The sequence below is a fragment of the Anopheles bellator genome, chromosome 2 (genome assembly GCF_943735745.2).
Source record: "Anopheles bellator chromosome 2, idAnoBellAS_SP24_06.2, whole genome shotgun sequence".
In the NCBI taxonomy this organism is placed as follows: Eukaryota; Metazoa; Arthropoda; class Insecta; order Diptera; family Culicidae; genus Anopheles; species Anopheles bellator.
In genome coordinates, this window is record NC_071286.1 from 5,262,905 (window position 1) to 5,282,424 (window position 19,520).

The 19,520-nt window shown below is 51.4% G+C and overlaps 3 protein-coding genes across 4 annotated transcripts; 1 reads left to right on the forward strand and 2 right to left on the reverse strand.

Annotated features, from left to right (window-relative positions):
* The first annotated feature begins 39 nt into the window (after window positions 1-39).
* On the forward strand, window positions 40-15,593 carry LOC131211208 (kinesin-like protein KIF3A). The gene is made up of 5 exons (XM_058204603.1): window positions 40-179; window positions 271-492; window positions 12,183-13,342; window positions 13,419-13,836; window positions 13,919-15,593. The coding sequence occupies exons 1-5, from the start codon at window positions 174-176 to the stop codon at window positions 14,174-14,176; spliced, it is 2,064 nt and encodes a 687-aa protein (XP_058060586.1). The 5' UTR covers window positions 40-173; the 3' UTR covers window positions 14,177-15,593.
* Window positions 1,122-4,677, reverse strand: LOC131211210 (uncharacterized). 2 transcript variants are annotated; one of them, XM_058204607.1, is made up of 6 exons: window positions 4,504-4,607; window positions 4,298-4,376; window positions 3,463-3,593; window positions 2,386-2,546; window positions 2,174-2,302; window positions 1,122-2,109 (listed from the first exon to the last, which is right to left on the reverse strand). In XM_058204607.1, the coding sequence occupies exons 2-6, from the start codon at window positions 4,305-4,307 to the stop codon at window positions 2,001-2,003; spliced, it is 540 nt and encodes a 179-aa protein (XP_058060590.1). In that variant the 5' UTR covers window positions 4,308-4,376; window positions 4,504-4,607; the 3' UTR covers window positions 1,122-2,000. The 2 variants fall into 2 exon arrangements, with proteins under 2 accessions (XP_058060590.1, XP_058060588.1); XM_058204605.1 differs by lacking the exon at window positions 4,298-4,376 and having other exon boundaries at window positions 4,504-4,677.
* LOC131211209 (ecdysone 20-monooxygenase) lies at window positions 15,540-18,207 on the reverse strand. The gene is made up of 7 exons (XM_058204604.1): window positions 17,678-18,207; window positions 17,409-17,599; window positions 17,148-17,346; window positions 16,902-17,064; window positions 16,595-16,831; window positions 16,298-16,522; window positions 15,540-16,211 (listed from the first exon to the last, which is right to left on the reverse strand). Exons 1-7 carry the CDS (start codon window positions 18,199-18,201, stop codon window positions 16,104-16,106), a joined length of 1,647 nt encoding a protein of 548 aa, XP_058060587.1. The 5' UTR covers window positions 18,202-18,207; the 3' UTR covers window positions 15,540-16,103.
* Window positions 18,208-19,520: the final 1,313 nt, after the last annotated feature.

A 19,520-nucleotide genomic window follows, 5' to 3' on the forward strand; every position in this document is an offset into this window, starting at 1 on the left:
ACTGTCAAACGATTGTTTGTGTAGTCAAAACAAAAAAATCGAATTTTCAAGACGATTCAGTTCAGGGCCGTAAAGCACAATTCGGCCAGAATTGTGCGATCGTTGTAGTGTTCCGGTGTAAATGAGTGCGTGTCCATTGTGCAGCAACCAGCACACTCCACCACCAGAGTAAAATGCCGGTGCGTAGCGGGTTTGTGCCGTGACATCATTCAGTATCTTCCTCGTCTCATATGCTCACCACCCTGTTATCTCTCCTTCTACCTCCCATAGGAGGAAGCGATCAAAAATGAGGGTGAAATCGAAAACGTTCGCGTCGTCGTGCGGGTTCGGCCGATGGACAAAAATGAGCTCGATGCCCACTGCCATAACGTAATCAAGGTGGACAAAGGGAACCGCAGCATCACCGTCGTCAAACCGAGCGCAAACTCAAACGCAAACGAGCCCCCGAAAGTGTACTACTTTGATAACGTTTTTGGCGAAGACTCGACACAGGTGCGTTGACCATTGCTTCCGGCTGTTACTCCCCACCACAAGGCTGCGAACGGCATACTTTCCGCAAGTTACGTCTCCCCTCTTTCGTAACTTGTGGCTCGGTAGTCGAGCCTACACTTTTTGCCGACCATTGGATCGACATTATCAATCGATCCATAAGTTTATTCTTTAAAAATGACAATTTAGCAAGCAGATACACCTTTCTCTTGAAGGATTTAACCTTGCGGCTTTGCATGCCTCGAACGCGGCGATAAATAGCGAGCAGGTTGCCGATAGCAAATTGGAGGCATCTCAAGGCCATTCGTGAGATGCGAGCCACCTGTTATTATCGGTTTGCTTTACTATGCAAATACGCTCGCTGGAGCCCCGTTGAAGACGATAAGCTGCTAGAATGTTCGAAAAGCATAACATGTATTTTTCATCTGGCACTTAAAGTGATTACCTTTGTGTATTAATTATTTATTAAACTGGGAATTGACCAAGTGCATGCGTCACCTTGACGAAGCATGAGATGGAATTAAATCACGGGCGCGTACTATTAATTGTAAAATATTATCACATTTTTTTAGATACCAACTCATACTTCACCAGTCATCGGATGATATGAAAAAACGCTTAGAGTAGGGAACAAATGTAGATTTATTTTTCTTAATGTTACACTTCGGGATGGTGTTGTGGATGAACAAAAAAACCAACGCAACGGCGGGCAATGCATTCTTCAAGCAGCAAACCCTTTTGTTCGTGGCATTCTCTTCTTAAATTCTAATTTGTGTCCTTCAAACTATGGCTTTTGAAGAGAAACTTACTCGAGCCTCCCTGTCGCCGCCCTTTGTGATGCCAACTATCGACAACCTGGGCCAACGTTTTACAAGTCGCCAGTGCGCGCGTCCAGGGACCGTCTCTTTGCTTCATAGAATATGTTTATTTAAAAAAACTTATCCAACCTACGGTGGTTTTGCGTTATAAATTAGGATGCTTGACAAACGGAAACCAGCTGGCGGTGCCCCTATCGGCGGACCGGCATCGGCTTCTTACGTTCTAATATTTGGTAGATTAGTTCTTCACTCATCTATAACATGCCAACCGATGGTTGCAACTTAGAAACTTAAAATCGAAAATGTTTGTGATGTTCCAATTGAAGAAGTTCTTAAGCTGAGAAAATGTCCAATGCCGTAAATGACACATGTGCGTTGGTGAAAAATGTACGAGATTCCAGTTGCATTGTGATGGTAACGTTTGAATGGTTTGAATCCGGTTACTGTCTGTTTTCTGGACGGAAACATTGTCAATTGTAGACCAACGGTCACTGGGCCAATGTATCGGGCCATCAGGTGCCTTGCGATCTGCTGGTGTTGCTCGGTATGATATGTACAGTTGGTCAAAAAAGAAAGAAAAACGATCACGCTTATTGCCTAGGGTAAGGAAGAATATTTCAACGATGTGCTTATGTTGCTAGAAAAAGGTAAAACGTTCGAAAAATACGTCGCTCCTCCCGGCATTGGGTCGCCTCACTCGATCTCTCCCTTCATTCCCAGCCGCACGGTGACAATTAGGTCGAGCAAGTAGAACATTGCTCCGATTACTGCAACCGATCCAGCACCGCACAGGAAATCCATTCTGTATTAAAAAAGTCCAGTTAGCAATTAACGAGCCATTGCCGGGTTGAATCGTAATTGATTACCTCTGTGTGTTTGGTGGCCAATAGTTGCGGTTCTTCGTTGCAGACCAATCGCTAAGAATGCAGGCAGCGGTGGCCAGGTACAAGATGAAACCGGTCAGATTCAGCAAAGAGCTCAGTTTCCACGGGAAGCTGAAACGGAAGCATTCGATAGCAGATCAACCGATCACGGATGGTTGTGCCTTGGGGGCCACAACAATGGGATCGCTACTTACTTGTCCCGGACAACCTTCCCGAACAGATAGACCACCGAGAAGACGAGGAACGTCACGAAGGTGCCGTAGGCCAGTGCCACGGTTCGCGTCGAGATGAACACCCGGAGTCGTGAGTTGTGGGCCGGATCATCGATCAGTCCGATGCACACGATAGCGACAGCCTGCAATTACAGAATGGCGGTCGCAAATTTAGTAACGATCATGCTGCTTTACAAATGGACACACTTTTGCCACGTTCTTGCGATGCCCTTGTTTGAATGCCGCTGATTGATGGCCCAGCAATACCCAGGCGCATTTGGCACACTGAAATACCACCATACGAAAACGTGGTGTCAGGCGAGAATTGGCGGTTTCCTTCCGGAAATGGGCCGCCCGGGTGTTCTAACCATTGACTCCCTTCTCGACCGACGGATGACCCACGGCTAGATGCTACGTGAGAAAGAAACCAGTTGCAATGGGGTGGTGCATTTGGCATTTTTTTTCTTTTCGCCGTAGAACGCCTGTGCCGCCTCAGTGCGTCGTGTCGATTGTGTTTCACTCAAGACAATCGATATCTTTCATCTGCAGCGCACCGTCCAGCGTTTCGTGAGACGGAACGATTAGGCACGGGGAGGGTTCCAGTGTCTAACGATGGGGGGGAAGGCCTCCGAGTCTGTGGGTGATTTAATTGCGATCTGCTGCGAAAGGTTGCATAACGCCCAGCAGCGGTGACTTTAGTTTCCGAGCGGGCAAAAAAAAGAAACATATTCGACCTTACACCGAATGGTCGCGGCATGACGATATGCAAACGCGGTTACCGTAGGAGAACCTGCCGAGACGAACGCGTGGTTCTCGACGCTGAAACTAACGGCCTGAGAGAACCTGTTGAGTGGCGGTCGGTTGCCGTCACATTTAATGCGTCTTTTCAATTGTATGTAGCCGGCGGGTACACTAAAATTGGTCCCGCTGTAACCCATCCTTGCGGATCGTGACCCATTGACCGTGCTAATCAACTAGCTATTTTAATCATGGTCTTATATTTACACTGGTGATGCATTGTTTTAGGGATCAGTCAAGTGTGGGCCACGCGTTACTCACCAGCTCGAGCAGTTTGAAGACCGGCGGCAGAAACTTGCCCGCACCGCTGCTGTTGAAATACTCCTTCCGCATACCGCGATCCGCCTGATCCGTGCCGTGTTCTGCGTTGGCCATCGTTAGTCTTGAGATTTCTGGAATGTTGTGGCACGGTTTGGAAAGGCACAAATGGATAAACAAATTAGCGCTCGTTAGCTTCAATCCGGATGTGCTGTGGGTGTTGTTCATTTTAAGGGGGAGTGGAGTTTAAAACATTAATCAAAACAATTGGTGTGCCGTTAAACGGTGGGTGCGTGCCACAATCGTACACAACGCTGCGTGCGGTTGTCGAAATTCGTTCATAATGTCGTTAGAGCAACAATCAGTCGGTGCACCGTCGAACAACTCTGTTTGCGCTTTCGAGCTTTTCTTGTGGTGCCGTCCGATGTCTTTAGCGGGCCACGTTTAGACGAGGTTGCGTTGCGTGAATGAGTAATAATTGAATAATTGCCATCCGCTAGTGGTGGCCGCGGTTCGCTGGGCTTCTGGGTACCACAAACATAGCACGACGACGACAACTGCCCTGGTGACAATTTCCCGATCTCTTGCACACTGATTGGGGTTCGAGGCATGGCGCAGCAAAGTTGGGAAAACTTCACCACACTGGCCCTTGTGTTAATGGTTGTTATTTGGCCGGGTGGTGCGTGCAAAAACACTCTGGCGCAATCGCAGCGTACTGTTCTCTGTTGTGCTTTTGGGTGAGGCTCGGAAGCCCAAACTGTTAGGCAAATCTTCGTGGATCATTCGAACGCAGATGCAAAGCGAGCCCTTGGGCGGCACACCGTTTTTTATACACTACCTATGTTCATGGTGGCACTCAATAGTTTTGTGTTTCTTTTCTTCAACCGTCAACACGTGTTACTTCGCGTGTTCCGTGCCTAGAAATGGTGCGATTCATGGCCGATGGAAAGATTGGTCAATGAAAGTAGTCAACTCTCGACAAGCTTAACGTTCAAATCCCTCATTTCGCAATTCAAATAATATTTCCTATAATGATGCTCCTACCGGTCCCCGAAGCCGTTTTGGGGCTCGACGCTTTGTCTTCCTTCGCCGGCTCGGCTGGGCCCTGGCTTGCCTCCTTTGGCCGCGAATCACTGGAAATTTTGGAGTTACCCATTTTTTTTTCCAAGGCTGCACTTTGCGATCGTTATCTCACGGGACACCAGCGACCACCGGGTACGATCACCAGGGAGTAACTAAGATCGGCTCGCGTACTGCGCCCGCGCCTAATGTGCCTGGATTGACGCGTTGTGACGGCGATGCATACTCAGAGACGAGGTGTGTGAATTAAATCATCGATCGTTGTCGTTGTCAACCAATTACATTGCTTCGATCGCATGTGTACATGAGTCATGATCGTGTACGGAACCACTGGAGACTTCCAGCTTTTTGCGTCTTACGAGATAAATTGTACTCAGGGCAGAACCTAGTCCCTTTTTAACTTTAGATGCATTTTTTGTAAAATAAAAATCGATCAATAAATTGGTTCCCACTCCAACCGATTTTTCTGCGCTTTTAGCTGCATCACCAGTGACAAGGGCGACATTGTGTTTTCCAGAAATTACCCGCCGCATGGCATCGGGGTTTGATGGTGGCCAAGAAGCGATGGATCGGAATCGCCTGCAGTGCGGGCCACCCTTTTACGGAGTGCCAGGAACTAGGCGGGCAGACCAGAGAGAGCAACTGGAACTGGTTTTTCAACTTCACTTTTTAGCGCCCCAGTGTTATGTGTGGTGGCGCAGCATCATTTATTTCGTGTCACGTGCACACACGGAAGGGCGGAAGCGCCCGCTTCCCGTTTTCCACCGCGCGGAACCAAGACGTGTGTGGTTTGCCTACGGAAGGAAGTAGTGGAACTTCTGGTTTCTGGTGTTGTCGCTGAGGGCCGAGTGTGGTTACTTTCTGATGGCCCGATCGCCGTTAATGCACTGTGATTGTTGCCCCACCAGGGCAAAGGCTGGCACAGGCGTATAAAAGAAAAGAGGGAAACATAACAGCATAACAAAATGGAGGCTGTGGCAACACAGCAACCGATCACGGACACCACCACCACCAGCACACGATCAGCCGCAAGTCATAATGCGCATTTGCAATCATCTCTCGCACCCTCGTGTACATTCCAGATCTTTGACACACGATTGAAGCAGCAGCGCGCGCCAACGGCACACGCGCAGCTTACGCAACTCCGTGAGACTTCAGTTATGCCGCCGGTCGGTGCATCGGTCGTGTGGCGGGTTTGTCCAAGTATGAATTTTACTCTCAGGCCCATTTCTTCCGCCCTTACAGAAAGTGGGGAATCGGGTTTTGCGAAGGGCTACGGTGCGCTGGAAGCAAGGAAGTTCATCGTAAGGCACACGAAGTGAAAGTCTGTATGAATCTGTGAGGGGCGCGTTGCTGTCGTTTTATGCTCTCCATTCAATGTTTGAGTCAAACGACAAGAAAAAAAGTACTCAGATTATTACCAAATTAATCACCACAGACATTAGTTCTCCATTCCATTAGGAAAACTTTTGTTAATTAATGGCATTTTTTGGTCAACATTCGCCCCACGGGCGGTATGTACTGGCTGGCCATTTGCGTGGCAAAACAAGGCCAACATAAGCGACCGCCGCACGCAACATAAAGGAAGCAGAAAGAAAGGGGTTCGCTGGACGCGCGAATCGGCAAACCAAAACAAAATACGTGTCAAAATAAATATTGCGTTTCTCTCAGCCCGGCACGCACACTACTGTGTCGCATGCGACCACCAACACAACGCCAGCGTGTTTTTAAAGGTTTAAATCGCTTGACCACGAGGGTTCGGTTGTGGACACGAGAGAGCACAAGATGCGAAAGGAAAGCCTGCGCAGCATAGCCTCAGCATAGGGAGTAACCGGGCACGTCACAACGGCCGTTTCTTGAAAGGTGAGCCCACGGAGAGTGGGGCTACGAAAATGAGGAGAGCGTCAGCAATTTAAAGAGACACGTACGGCGGTTTATGGGGCATTGTGCTGCTGGCGGTTCGGTCCGGGGTGGGTCGGCCACGGAAAAATCGGGGGTCTCTCTTAAAAGTCATTTCTCGATGTGTGCGGCTTCGTCCCGTGTGCTTTCACGTAACGCGCCGGCTTGGGGGTCCGGTGATCCGCGAGCATAATTTTGGTTCGGCCGCAAAACCGGTCCAATCGAAAGGGGCCGCACTTTCCCGCGCTTTTATTATGCGCAATCGGCGGTCGGGACTGTCCGACACACGGCGGGACCACAGCGCGCGCCCCTAGCCCTGTGTCTCATTATGCTTCAGCCACTGATGGGATGATTGCGCGGGCTCTAACTGTACTCTTTCTCTCCCTCTGTCTGTCTCTGGGGCGTTGACTAATACGTTACGCAGTTCATTTAATTAACAGCCGAACGTGATGCGAAGGGCTAAAGCGTCGTCGTTGCGGTGGCACCTACGCAGCCCATCCCGGAGGCAAGATATGTTCCAAAGAACGGCGCACCCGTTGCTGGAATTTAAAGCAATCGTCTGACTGAATTTCTCGAAACCATTTCCCTTCGCAAACGCGGTCGCGGGCTGGAAACCGGTTTGAGGAGAATTCCAAAGTTCCTGTTTTTTGTTTCTGCTCTTTTTCGCACCACACGACGCAACCCGTGTCGTATGATCATCTCCGATTCTGAATCCCCTGCCATTGCCTCCGTTTCAACATGCCTTTTTTGTGGACACACAAAAATTAATTTTGTCCACAAAAAACTGGTCCCTTGTGCAGCTCGCCGAGATTGTACAACCTCAGCAAAGTTGTAGCGACCAAAAATCCTTTAAAAGGAGGCACAGTTTCTTTTTTCAGGCTACGGAGGCCAATAGAGAGTTGGTTGAAAGTTCAATCAACATCTCCAGCCCACTATCGGAGCGCTTCCGATATCCGATTCTCCCGAGATTGAGCTTTCGAGACCCTGCGACTTTCACTTCAAGGAACAGCCACTGGATCGCTGGAGTATCTCTTTCTCTTTGCCCGTGGCGTGATCGTGCCCCCAAACGAAAGGGTCGAAATACTGTCACTTTTGTTTCACCTCCAACGACATCAGCATGGACCCCCGGGGGCTTGGTTTAACACCGTCCCGAGGGCATTCGTATGTTGCGGTGTATGAGCCCTTCGGTCTTTTCGAAATCAGCCGTCGGATAATCACAGCCTGCTTGTATGGAGCATTAAAATGGACACTATTGCACTAGTTGGAGCCATCAACCTGTGTCCGATCGGCAAACACCTGAACGTCTCGGAGCTGTAGAATTAATCATCGATCACCGGTACGAACCGGTGTTGTTGTGGTGGTGCCTTGAAATCTCGATTGAATCACCGTAGCGTGTAGTTTACCAAGCATACGACATTCCGCGGACCTTCGACAACTACGTAATCGTACAGAACTTCGGCGGCGGGTTTTAATGTCACTCGCGGTGCCCGCAGTACGACAAACTGGCGGTGTCCCCTCTTACTTTGTGAGTGTGTGTGTTCGACACAGGTGTTTCAGCACGCCACGGGGCCTTTTCTAATGATGTTCCTCGGTCACTGAAGCGGCACAACAATTGGGTCAACAGAGAACGACTGGTGCGACGCCTAACATCGCGTCCCAGAGGCGTTGTTTCGCCGTTGCCTTTCCCGAAAGCAAACTCGGGAGGGGCTTCAGAACCACGTGGACTTGGGTCGGACGTTCCTCGTCACGAAAGTGGGCGCCAACTTCGTTCCCGAATCCGGGGCACCCAGAGCCCCATCGCGTGTAGTACCACCACGGCGGTTGAACCTTATGATCTTTGAGGATGGCATTATACGCAGCATAACGCTTGGTGGTTTCTTTGTTTAACGTACTTTTTTTTTCTAGGCCTTCCCGAAGCCATTCCCGAATCTATCGGCGTCGGGTACGTTCCGTGACCCCGGTCATGTTGCTGTTCGAAGGTACCCTCCCAAACGCTAACAAACTACTTCGGTTGCCTCCGGGCGGATGAAAGCGTTAATGTGTTTCTTCGGCTTGGTTAAGGAAATTGGTTCAAGACAAACGTTCAAACACAACCCGCAGCAGAGAAATGCCGATTTGGTTCCGCTGGCCTTATTGACTCTCAACAAACTCGAGAGCGCGATACTTCAATGTTTGCTACGTTTTTCGAACTTTGTAAAGAAGCGAGGCGACAACCTTTGGTGGCCCTGGCCGAGGGAAATTGCGTTGGAATCCAAGCAAACCGTGAACGTGAATGTTGTGGGATAATTTGATGCAATTCAGTTGTCAATTACTTATTTATCGAAGCGCTCGGTCGGAAGTGAGGTATTGATTTTCCTCTTTTCAATTGCGTGGCAGCAAAGTGAATGGTGTTTTTCCTTTGTGCAACCTTCCTGCAAGATGGATGGACTTGCATGTGCATCAAATGTGCATGCTAGTTTATCGCCGAGCTGAGGTCGAAACCTGTTGGTTCGGAAGTGTCTTGACATATTGTCTCCGAGCTTTCAGTCCAGGACCTGAGACCAGGCGAGGCACGGCTTTCACTTATTGCAGTGGCATCATAATCATAACGACACGGTACCACGGTACCTCCTCTCTCCCGGTAATGGATTTATGCTTTCCTCCCCACCCTGGAAGATTGAGTCTTCCGGTACTCGGCGTCGTCGGTCGGCTATGAAAGTTTGTGGTTCCGGTTAATGCGTTTTCCTATTGGTCGACAGTTGTCCCCTGTCATTAGCATCTTACCGCCGACGGAGCTATTGTAATGTTGGGCACAATCTTCAAATTAACAGTACTTCTCGTACGCGATCAATGTATGAGCTAGCGCGGCCACGACTTTCACGACTTCACTGTAATATGTTTCGTAGAGTCGTGCCAGACTGCTCGAGTTTCCAGTGAGCGTGTTTCCGGCTTTTCAACGCAATACCGATTTAGTTGGTCACCTGCCATCTGTTCCTTTTTTTAAGAAACTTCAGAACAAATTATACTAATGGCTATCCGGGGCACCGTACTTCCTACGTTTTGTTTTTACAGACGCGCTCCGCACGAACCGATTCGTGACGGGGACTCGATATCGTGAGTTGTCCCTGTTGGTGTCACCAACCTGTCAAAAAATAAAATTGGAACCCGCCTGTCCCCACATTCCAGTGCGATTGGCGTCGTTCGAACGAACCCACCGTGTTAGATAGGAGAGCACCACCGATCGTGTCACTCCTAGCAATGGTGTGCCAAAAACAAATTCTTCTTGCCCGGAAAGTGTCCCGTTTTTTACCGAACCAAACTCAGTGCTTGGTGTGCTCAAAAAATTGATAAAATGCTGTGTCCTCCCGAAGAAAGGGACCACACCCGTCCAGGCAACATAGGCTTAGGGATAAACATTGCCGTAACGACGGGTTTTGTTTACTTCTGTGCGTTTTGAGTCCAACCCAGCTCGCCGTCGTCGTCTCTTTTTTGGTCACATCACGAGACACGCACGCACGCAGGCGTACGGTTTCGGGTACGCAACACTACATTCCAAGCTTCGATCAAACCGAGTTCGATCGTTCAAGGTTTCGGGCAATAAAACAAACAAACTTCAACCGGGTCTGTTTATAGGAAGAAGCCCGTACGCCAGACACGCTGTTCCTTTTGCACAATGTTTATCTTCTGCTCGATCGATCTCGGTGCCAAATGAAGTCACTGCCCTGGCAGCGTGTCCCGCCGCAACGCACCAAGCGTCACCTGTGCACCACCAAGAAGCGCAACGTGTTTCGATGACATGCTTTCGGTGGGCCGCGCCCAAAAACTAACGCTGTTTTCTAGCGCACGATGTAGCCACACGCTTAATGCGCGCCATGCCACGCCACACGGCGCCACCGAAACTGTTTTAATGTTGGCCGGAGACTATTGTGTTTGGGGCGGGGTGTCACAATGCCCAAACACGTTAATTGTTAATTATCGGTCCACGTCGGGATCGTCTCTCGGTGGGCCATGCGTCACCGTTGTGTCTAAACCCGTTTGTTCGTTTTAGCTTCCATGTCTCTAAATTTGAATCGGCCACTGCCGTCGTAAGAGCGGGTTTTTTTGTTTTGAGGAAGAGATTCCAAAAATTCCTGCCGTTATATGTTGGAGCCTCCGCGAAACGAAGAAATCTCACGCACACCTTTATGCCGCTGCTGATGCTGCTGATGACGATGATGATGACGGTGTCTATCGGATAGCAGCGAAGTGATTGTACGAACGAGATTCAGAAAAGACACAACACTCAACACGCTGCAGAGGCCGTCACTGACAATCCGTTTCGATGGAACGCGTGCTCAACACTGAACGATGCGAAGCGCGGGAACCTGTCAGTGGGGCCGGACGGATCGCCGCAGTAAACACGCCCGATGAACATAAACCTCACGGCGCCGCACGGTATGGTGTGCGTCGCCGTTAGCCCATGAATCCGACCCGACGGACCGACGGAGTGAACTGAGGCGCCGTCGTTAAACGGCGATTCATGCGAACCCTTTGGCTGCGGGCGATGAACGTCGTAACGGGAAATGTGTTTGGTGTTGAAAGAGCAATTATGTTCTTTCGGTAGGGTGGCGCCAAGTTAAATAGGCGATCGCAGACGGTGATCATTAGGCCAAGTGTTTTCGAGGCTGGTAGATGTATTTCTTTCTTTTTAGATGTGTTGCCAAAAATTCTCAACCGGAAGCGATTGGATGCAAATGCCCGTTCCAAAGAGACCTCATTACCGATCGGTCCAAGGTCGCGATCGTAGATACATCGGGCAGCATGTTGGCGTGTGGTGCACGTGCGTGGCGAAGATAAACGTACATTAAAATTGTTTATTCGTAACAAACAATTGTTCGAAATTTGGTTCCGAGTTTGGTGCGTTGTTTCACGTACCAGATTTTTTTTCCAGATCCATTAACCATAACTACGCAGTGTGATTTATTCACCAGTGTACGTTCGACGAAGTCTGGAATTTCTGGATCGCAACTTGCGTGTTTGGGACACATACAGCCCAAAACATGCTCTTTCCGTGTGGCCTGCCGTCTATGAGATTAATTTTTAATGAAAGAGAACGGGCATGTAGGGGCGCCACATTGTAGGTCACTCCTCGGACTTTGGCCTTGCACTTTCTCGGTGTGGTAGGTTCGGTGATGGGTTCGTTCGATACACACGATCTCAATGACCATTGCCGTACGTGGGGTAACAAGGGGCGAGTTCTGGTTCGAATTCTACGAATTCGTTGGCCACAATTTTATCGTCACATCTCCGCCACGGATGACTCAGCACCGGGGAACATTCTGGTTCCCGGTCACCCATCGATCACCGTTGTTGACACACCCGTTCCCAGCACAGAGTCGAACACTTGCTCTGAGGAGACTACACCGCCCACACCATTCGGTCATCCGCAGCATCGCTTACGCAACTTGCGACGGGCGGGGCCTCAAGAAGCAGATAATTGATTTAATTAGCGCAGGCTGCTCCTTCAAGAATCGGGCCACCAAACACCAAACTCGGTCAGCCGGTGGCGAGTCGGCGGTTTGAGTTCTTGATTAAACGATGACAGCAACAGTCGCCCCGCTCGTTGCAGGACGGTTTTTGGAAGAAATTAATTGAATTAATTTTTATGTGCCGAGTTATCTGGTGGGCCGAGTTGCATGGCGCGGACAATGACCGCTGTTGCTGAAATACAATGTTGTTGGCATGAGTTTCCGTTTACTAAATCGTTTCTCGTCGACCACTTGCAGATCGATCTTTACGTGGACACGGCGCGACCGATAGTGGACAAGGTGCTGGAAGGATACAATGGTACCATCCTCGCGTACGGCCAGACGGGCACCGGCAAGACGTATACCATGTCGGGAAACGCGGACTCCCCGCAGACGAAGGGCATCATCCCGAACACGTTCGCACACATCTTCGGGCACATTGCGCGCGGCAAGGAGAACCAAAAGTTCCTTGTCCGCGTCAGCTACATGGAGATCTACAACGAGGAGGTGCGCGATCTGCTCGGCAAGGAACTGAACAAAAGCCTAGAGGTGAAGGAGCGGGCCGACATCGGAGTGTTCGTGAAGGACCTGAGCGGCTACGTGGTGCACAACGCGGACGATCTGGATAACATCATGAAGCTGGGCAATAAGAACCGCGTGGTCGGTGCGACGAAGATGAACTCGGAGTCGTCGCGTTCGCACGCGATCTTTTCGATTACGATCGAGTCGAGCGAAACGGACGAAGCCGGGCGGCAGTACGTGCGGATGGGCAAGCTGCAGCTGGTCGATCTGGCCGGGTCGGAGCGGCAAAGCAAAACCCAGTCTTCCGGGCTACGGCTGAAGGAGGCCACCAAAATCAACCTCTCGCTGTCGGTGCTCGGCAACGTGATCAGTGCACTGGTCGATGGCAAGAGCACGCACATCCCGTACCGCAACTCGAAGCTGACGCGGTTGCTGCAGGACTCGCTCGGCGGCAACAGCAAGACGGTAATGTGCGCCAGCGTCAGCCCGGCCGATACCAACTACGTCGAGACGATATCGACGCTGCGTTACGCGTGCCGAGCGAAGAGCATCGAGAATCTAGCGCACATCAACGAGGAACCGAAGGATGCGCTTTTGCGTCACTTCCAGGAGGAGATCGAAGAGTTGAAGCGCCAGCTGGAGGAGGGCATCTTCCAGCAGGGTATCGAGAGTGGCGAAGAAGAGGAGGAAGGCGAGGACGATGGTGGGGACGACGACGAAGAGGACGCGGTTGAGGAGGAATGCGAGGCCGGCGAGGATCGCGAGCGGGAGCGGCTGGAGCGGAAAGAGAAGCGCCGCAAGGAGCGCGCCCGGGAGCGCAAGGAAAAGATTGACGCCGAGAAGGAGCTGCTCGAGAAGAAGGCAATGGAGAACCAGCAGGAGATCAAAAAGGCTAAGTAAGGGACCACGGCGTTTGTGGGGGGTTTACAGGACCATAATTTATCGGCCACGCGTTCCTACTTTACCTTCCAGATCGGAGCAGGATCAGTTGCGCGCGAAGCTTTCCTCGTTGGAGAATAAAATTCTCGTCGGCGGTGAAAATCTGCTGGAAAAAGCGAAAGAGCAGGAGCTGCTGCTGGAGAACTCGATCACCGAGCTCGAGCACCGCACCAAGACGGAGCGGGAGCTGAAGGAAAACCTGCAAAAGATCGAAGCCGAGCGGATCGACATCGAGGAGCGGTACAGTTCGCTTCAGGAGGAGTGCGTCGGCAAGACGAAGAAACTGCAGCGCGTCATGTCGATGCTGATGAGCATCAAGTCCGAACTGGCCGACCAGCAGCAGGAGCAGCAGCGCGAGAAGGAAGGCATTTACGAAAACATTCGCAGCCTGTCGCGGGAACTGGCCCTCTGCGAGCTGGTCATTAATTCGTACATTCCAAAGGACTATCAGGTAGGCGCTGCGTACCCCGATCGGTCGATCTGTTCACCAACGCGATCGTGGTTTTTTTTTTCCTTCTTTCCTTTCGACACAGAATATGATCGAAAAGTTTACCCACTGGAACGAGGACATTGGCGAGTGGCAGCTAAAGTGTGTCGCGTACACCGGCAACAATATGCGCAAAAACGTCCCAGAACCAAAGGTCAACACCAAAGAGACGGATCTGATCGACCTGTCGCACGTGTATCTCAGCTACAACACCGACGCGGTCGCGGAACCGATACGCGCCAAAACGGCCCGACCACGCACCTCGGGTATAGCGCGACCGACGACGGCCAGAAAGTATTACTAGAGAGGCTCTCCGGGACGTCGATCTTGTACTACTGTTCCTTTACTATGATTACGCACACGATGATCCCTGTTATCATTTGGACTTCAGCACGACGCTTGCGGTGTGTGTTCGTAGTTTGGATAGGTATTAACGCACGTGTGTCGCACACAATTTTCCGCTGCAACCGATGTGCAATTTAAAGAAACTAGTCGCTTCTCGATCTGTCGATCGATCTGTGCTTTGTGTTGAGCACAACCGGGCAATTCCGCTCGAACGTTACCGCGTCGGAGCAAAGGGCACGGATTGTTTATTTAAGGCATTGTTTAGGAGGTATTTACGTTCACACTGACTACCCTTAAGGGGGTACCAAAGGGACTAACGCATGATTCAAGCGCCCACGGCTATGCTTCGTGTGATGGGGTGTGTTTTGTTTGCATTAGGTTAAGCAAATGTAGGACATGATTTCAACTACCATCGATTATTACTAACTTATACATTTCATTTCGTCATCAATTGCTGGAAATGACACTTGCAGCGTAACCAGTGTACTCGTCCCCGTCGGTTCTAATATGACAGGATATGACAGAGGGCTCAAGGATAGACTCAAGTACTTGCTAACTTCATTCATCAAGCAGCTCCATTTAATGTTTGCAGCCTCAGCCAATACGAACACAGGGAAACGAAATCTTTTTAGCCTTTTTGTAGAGGAAGGATAAATTTGAAATCCATAAACGTAGAACAATGCTGTGGTTGTGACAATATTCCAGTAACGTTAGGTCGATTTCGTTTGGCGTGTGTGCATCTTACCATTTCGGCGCCAGTGTTCCCTTAACACGCATTCTGCAATGAGTTTTTGGCACATACCGCCTTCTGGGGTTGGCGTTAGTTTGTTTTCTTTACTTTAAGTTCCAATCTACATGCGAAAGACTTTCGTGCCCAGTCCGCCCAGCAGTGGGTTTGTCGTTGCGCCGAAGATTGAAGGGAATTAAACGCAAAAGAAGGGATCTATAACCCGTTACATGCACAGCAGGTTATACTAGTGTTGCTTCCGAAGCCACAGCATCCCCAATTTTTGTTGCAACGATCAGTTCTCCGTTCGCATCATGAAACATTCAAAAAGGGCTACGAAAGGTGGACGATTAATACTCAACGCACGATTTGTGCACATTTGTATCAAGCCTTTTGAAATACACCGAATCGTTTAGCTTCAGTAAATGGGATGGTTTCCGTTTTTTATGAAAGAAACCGATGTACCTGGGTGCCTGGGTGTCGGTATTGTTTGGACGAACGGTAAATAAAGGAAACGCTACACAACAGAGGAACTCTGCAGATATCATACGCGTGTATTGTTTAAATAACTGGTAAATTTGTACATCTGGGAGCTGTTTACAGAATAAATAAAGAATAGACGGGTGGCAGCAAAAATGCCACCCGAGCCAACTTACACTATCAACTGGTACGACTACGGGGCTTAACCCTCGTGTAACCGGCGCGGGCCGCCTGGCGGTCCGGCGGTTGGGGATTGCATTTTTTAAAGGCGAAGACGCGATCCGTCCAACCTTTCCCTATATCTTACGCGCCATTCTACGATTATATCAAATAGCTACAGTCTCTAGTTAGTCTTTCACAGTGTGGTTACGTGTTTTGCATGCGCTTTGCTTCTGCACCTCGAACGGGAATCGGGTCGCGTCGCAGAGTGGCAAATGCAGTGGCGAAGGGTAATGCAACTCTTGGCATTGGGGATGTAATCAATATGATTTTCGATCAACATGATAACGGTACGGTCTATCTCGATCATACGATCTCTTTCATTCTCTCTCTCTCGCTCGCGCTCTATCTTGCTTTCCCCCCCCCGCCGAGCGGGGGTTCCCGGGGGTTACATCACATTATCATAGGGTACCGTCTACGGGTCTACGAGGTAGAAGCAAACCGTTCCCGCCGCTGGTCGCTAGGTACGATCGCGGAACCTAACCTCGATCGGTGTTCGCGGGGCCAGCAGGAACTGAAACTGCGTATCGAGCGGACTACGGTACTCGATCTCAAAGTTTTGGAAAATCTGTCCGGGAGAGAGAAAAAAGCGGGGAAAAAGGGAAGGTGTTTTGGTCAATTGTATCGACTCTCGATCCCCCCCTTTCGACTTACCTTTGCCACCAGCAGCGTGAGCTCGATATCGACAATCTTCTGTCCGGGACACATGCGCCGGCCGGTCCCGAACGGTAGCACGATGCCGGCGCCCGCTTCCTGGCGCTTGTAGACGTTGTGGTTTTCGTCCCGCTGGTCGAGCCACCGTTCCGGCAGAAACTGGTCCGCCTGCTGGAAGTTTTCCTCGCTCTGGCAGGCAACTCTGGTATGGCACAGGACGAGTGTCTGCGAGCGATACGGAAATGAGCTGAGGGGGCTTACGGGGAGGCCCGACTGGCGCAGTGGAAAGTGACTTACACCGGCCGGCAGACTGTACCCGGACAGGTGGTAGTCTTCCTCGAGGATACGCGCCAGACAGGGCGTCGTGGGCGAGATGCGGTACGACTCCTGGATGCACGCTTTGGTGAAGCTGGCCGTCACGAGGTCGTCGTTGGTGATGCTCTTTGCGCAGTGCGCAAACTCCTGCGCGATCGCCCGCTGGTGGTCCGCCGATTGGCTCAGGTTGTGCAGCAGGAACGAGAGCGTGTTCGAAAGCTGGAAGCTTTGGGTCAGTCAACGAGAAGTCACGCCCTCCAGGCCGCCCGGAACACCGTTGCATGCTCACCGTTTCTATGGCACTGGTGATGAGGTCGATGATGCCGGATATCTTCTCCTTCGTCTCGAGACCCTCGCTCTGCAGGATGCTGATGAAGATGTGCTTCACGTCGTTGTCCGGACAGTTGAGCTGCTCCTCCTCGAGCGCCTCGTACACGATCTCCGCAATCGTGCTGCAACGAAACGCAACGCACAGACTGTAAGGCTCCGCCCTTAATGGCGACGATCCGAGGCGAAGGTGACCGCGGGCACTTACTCGTAGATGATCTCCTCGCAGCGGACAAAGTTGCGGTAGAGACGCGTCGGCATGTACTTCCACAGCTTGAACCCATAGTAGCTTTGGCTGATGTACACGAACGACTCCTTGACGGCTTCGGCGAGCCGAATAAACTTCTCGTTCCGCCGGTCCGTCGTCAGGTAGCCCATACGGCGCCCCAGCACCAGACAACAGATAACTGGAACGAAAGAGAGAGCGGGAGATAGAGAGGGAGAGAAAGGGGGCGCACGGCATACGTACTCTCCAAGCCGACCGAGTTGGCGATGTCCTGGAAGTTGCGTATCGTCCCGTCTTCGGCCCGCTGGCGGCGCACCAAGTCCACGAAATCGTCGCAGATATCGTTCACCGACGGAATGAACGACTGCAGGATGCGCCGGGAAGTGATGCCGGAGGTGAGCTTCATCCGCAGCTCGTGCCACTTCTCGCCCTGGCTGCAGGGAGAAAAGAACGGAGGAGACCGGAGTGAGTCCCCAGCTCTCATTACCGCCGACGATCGATGGTGAACTTACGCATTGATCAGATTGGTCACCCCGAAGCGATCCGGGCGGCTGCGGCGGTACGTTTCGATGATTTCCGTCGGCGGCCGGAACGGGAAGCGGCTCGGGTACTTTAGCACCCGTTCCATGTCGGCACGATCGAACAGATTCACGATCGGGACCGTGTCGACGTCGAGCACGATCTTGCCGTAGCGCCGGTGCAGCTCCAGGAACGCTTCGTGGACCTTCGAGTAGCGCTGCCGGCCGGTAAGGTACAGCCACTTGGTACCGATCAAGGGCAACCGCCGCGGTCCCGGTATATTCCAGATGGACTTCACCTGTGGCACCTGTGGCCGGTCTTGGTCCCCGTACAACGACGGAGACGATGACGAGGAGGAGGAGGATGACGAGGAGGGACTGCAATCCGTTGGAAAGCCATTCAGCAGATGCAACAGGAAGCTACGGATCGACTCGATGATCTTCTTCGGCTTCGGGTTGTACGACAGAAACATGAACAGCGTGACGAACGTGTAGAAAAGCACTATCGTGACCGACATTGTGCGATCGTGCAGCTCGTCTGCAAGCAAGTCTGCGGGAGAAGAAAGAAAAATGAACGGGGAAATGAAAACGGAACCGTGGTGACGTAAGCCCCGCGAGGCAATTAGGGATAAGGCGTGAAAGCGCGCAATCGAAGCGGACCGAATCGAGGAGCGAAAGTCAAGGTTAAGGGCACGGCCGACAGTCGTGGGCAGTCGTGATCCCATATTACAACCCCCTTTTCTCTCGATCGACCCAAAGGGGGTTGAAGTTTAGCATGAACCCTAAGAAAGGGCTCTTTCGCGATAAGCATTTATGAACCCTGCCAGTTGAACCGGGCACCTGTCACGATAAGCGTTTGTTGCATTTTATCGACTGATTCGATGGCACGATGGACGTTCCGCTGTTTGGGGCAAAAAATCTGCCCATCATGCCGATAAGGAAAGTCAACACGCAGGGAAGCTGGTAGGAAAAAATTGCTCGGCGTGGATGCGTTAGAATCGGCCACTCGCTAACCGGTGCCGGTGCCGCGAGCTTCTAACGGAAACTTTCTTATCAACGAAGCGACCGGGCTCCTTTCCTTTCCCTTTTTTTCCGATTGATTGATTGTGGCAAACGAATAATTTGCCAATATCGCGAATCGTTATCGCCCGCGAACTCGCTGCGATGTTTTGGGTGTTCCTCCTGCTTCGGTCTATTTTTGTGCGGTCCATGTTCGCCGGCTTTCCATTATCAATTGCAATTTGTTTGCCTCGGCCAGTGGCCCGGCCGGGGGGAGGAACAATAATAAAGCCGGAGTGCGCCGGTTTGACCAAAACACTGCCCACCGATCCGAAGGGCATTCTTTGTGGAAGGTTCATCATCGGCCCCTTCTCACCGGCGCGCAGCATCATCCGCGTCGCTCACTCTCACGCGTTCTCGCTTTCACGCACTGCTCCGGTTTCTTCTCACTGCGCACAGGTCGCTCCGCACTCGGGGCGCCGCGCTGGATTCACGGTCACGGCCACGGTCGCCAGAAGGGGCCGGCTTCTCACATACACGCGCGCCACGATCGCGCCATTGTGAGTGAGTTATGAAACAACGAACGGTTGGTTGGGCCGTTCGGTGCCGGAAGAAGGAGAAAAACGGGCAGCGGGCACCGCACTTTCGCACGAAGGATGGTCGGAAAACGGGGGGCCTGCAATCGGTGGTCTGTCCTTACCCATTGTGGCGCCGATCGATCACTGTTTCATGGGAATCGGGCTCACTCACTTCACTTGGCGCATGTATTGTGCGGGGACCGTTTTATGGCGGCTTATCAACGCGACGTCGCTGGGCGAACTAAAACGCTGGCCCCACG